At 49.6% G+C, this 1,502-nt stretch overlaps 1 protein-coding gene across 1 annotated transcript in view; it reads right to left on the bottom strand.

The window, feature by feature from the left end:
* Window positions 1-6: 6 nt before the first annotated feature.
* Window positions 7-1,502, bottom strand: part of LOC103613815 (eukaryotic translation initiation factor 3 subunit C-like) — a 24,053-nt gene continuing 22,557 nt past the window's right edge. The window contains exon 4 of the mRNA XM_017731630.1: window positions 7-772. Within this exon, the coding sequence (XP_017587119.1) occupies window positions 681-772 (92 nt within the window). The 3' untranslated portion in view covers window positions 7-680. The remainder of the gene's footprint in view (window positions 773-1,502) is intronic.

Below are 1,502 nucleotides of genomic sequence, written 5' to 3'. Positions count from 1 at the left end.
TGGGCCCAAACCAGCCCGGAATGAGCCCAAAATGAGCCCAAAATTCACCCGGAATGAGCCCAAAAGTGACCCCGGAGCGGGCCCAAACCAGCCCAAAATGAGCCCAAAATGAGCCCGGAATGGGCCCAAACCAGCCCGGAATGAGCCCAAAACTGACCCCGGAGCGGGCCCAAAACAGCCCGGAATGGGCCCAAAATGAGCCCAAAATTCACCCGGAATGGGCCCAAAATTCACCCGGAATGGGCCCAAAATGAGCCTGGAGTGGGCCCCAAACTGACCCCAGAATGAGCCCAAACCAGCCCGGAATGAGCCCAAAATGAGCCCAAAATTTACCCGGAATGAGCCCAAAATTCACCCGGAATGAGCCCAAAATGAGCCCGGAATGATCCCAAACCAGCCCGGAATGAGCCCCAAATGAGCCCAAAATGGGCCCAAAATGGGCCCAGAATGAGCCCCAAACTGACCCCGGAGTGGGCCCAAACCAGCCCGGAATGAGCCCAAAATGAGCCCAAAATTCACCCGGAATGAGCCAAAAATTCACCCGGAATGAGCCCAAAATGAGCCTGGAGTGGGCCCCAAACTGACCCCAGAATGAGCCCAAACCAGCCCGGAATGAGCCCAAAATGAGCCCGGAATGAGCCCAAAATTCACCCAAAATGAGCCCAAAATGAACCCAAAATTCACCCGGAATGAGCCCCAAATTCACCCGGAATGAGCCCAAAATGAGCCCAGAATGAGCCCAAAATGAGCCCGGAATGAGCCCAAAATTCACCTGGAATTCTCCCAAAATTGCCCCCAAAAAGCACAAAAAATTTCCCCCCAAACAGCCCCAAATCGCCCCAAATTAAGCCAGAATTCACCCAAAATGACTCCAAAATTAACTTCAAATGACCCCAAATTAACCCCAAATTAACACACAAGTGATTTGAAAATAACCCGAAATTACCCCAAAATCCCTCCAGGAACGCCAAAAAATTCCCCTCAGTTTAACCCAAAACGTCCCAAAAGCACCCAGAATCACCCCAAAATCAGCCAAAATAAGCCCAAATCACCCAAAATAACCCAAAATAACCCCAAAATCATCCAGGAACGCCAAAAAATTCCCCTCAGTTTAACCCAAAACGTCCCAAAAGCACCCAGAATCACCCCAAAATCAGCCAAAATAAGCCCAAATCACCCAAAATAACCCAAAATAACCCCCAAATCACCCCAAATGGCCCAAAAATAACCCAAAATAACCCCCAAATCACCCCAAAATGGCCCAAAATCACCCGAAGACCCCAAAATAACCCCAAATCACCCCAAATTAACCCAAAATCACACCCAAACCCCCAAAATCACCCCAAAGCACCCCAAAGCACCCCAAATTAACCCAAAATTTAACCCAAAATAACCCAAAATCATCCCAAAATCCCCCCAAATCCCCCCAAAAAAACACCTGAGACCCCTCCCCATCCCAAAATCCTCCCAAAAAAACACCTCAGACCCCTCCCCATCCCAAA

This window comes from Corvus brachyrhynchos, unplaced genomic scaffold, assembly GCF_000691975.1.
Source record: "Corvus brachyrhynchos isolate BGI_N302 unplaced genomic scaffold, ASM69197v1 scaffold644, whole genome shotgun sequence".
Lineage (NCBI taxonomy): Eukaryota > Metazoa > Chordata > Aves > Passeriformes > Corvidae > Corvus > Corvus brachyrhynchos.
This window is presented reverse-complemented; position numbering and strand designations above follow the sequence as displayed.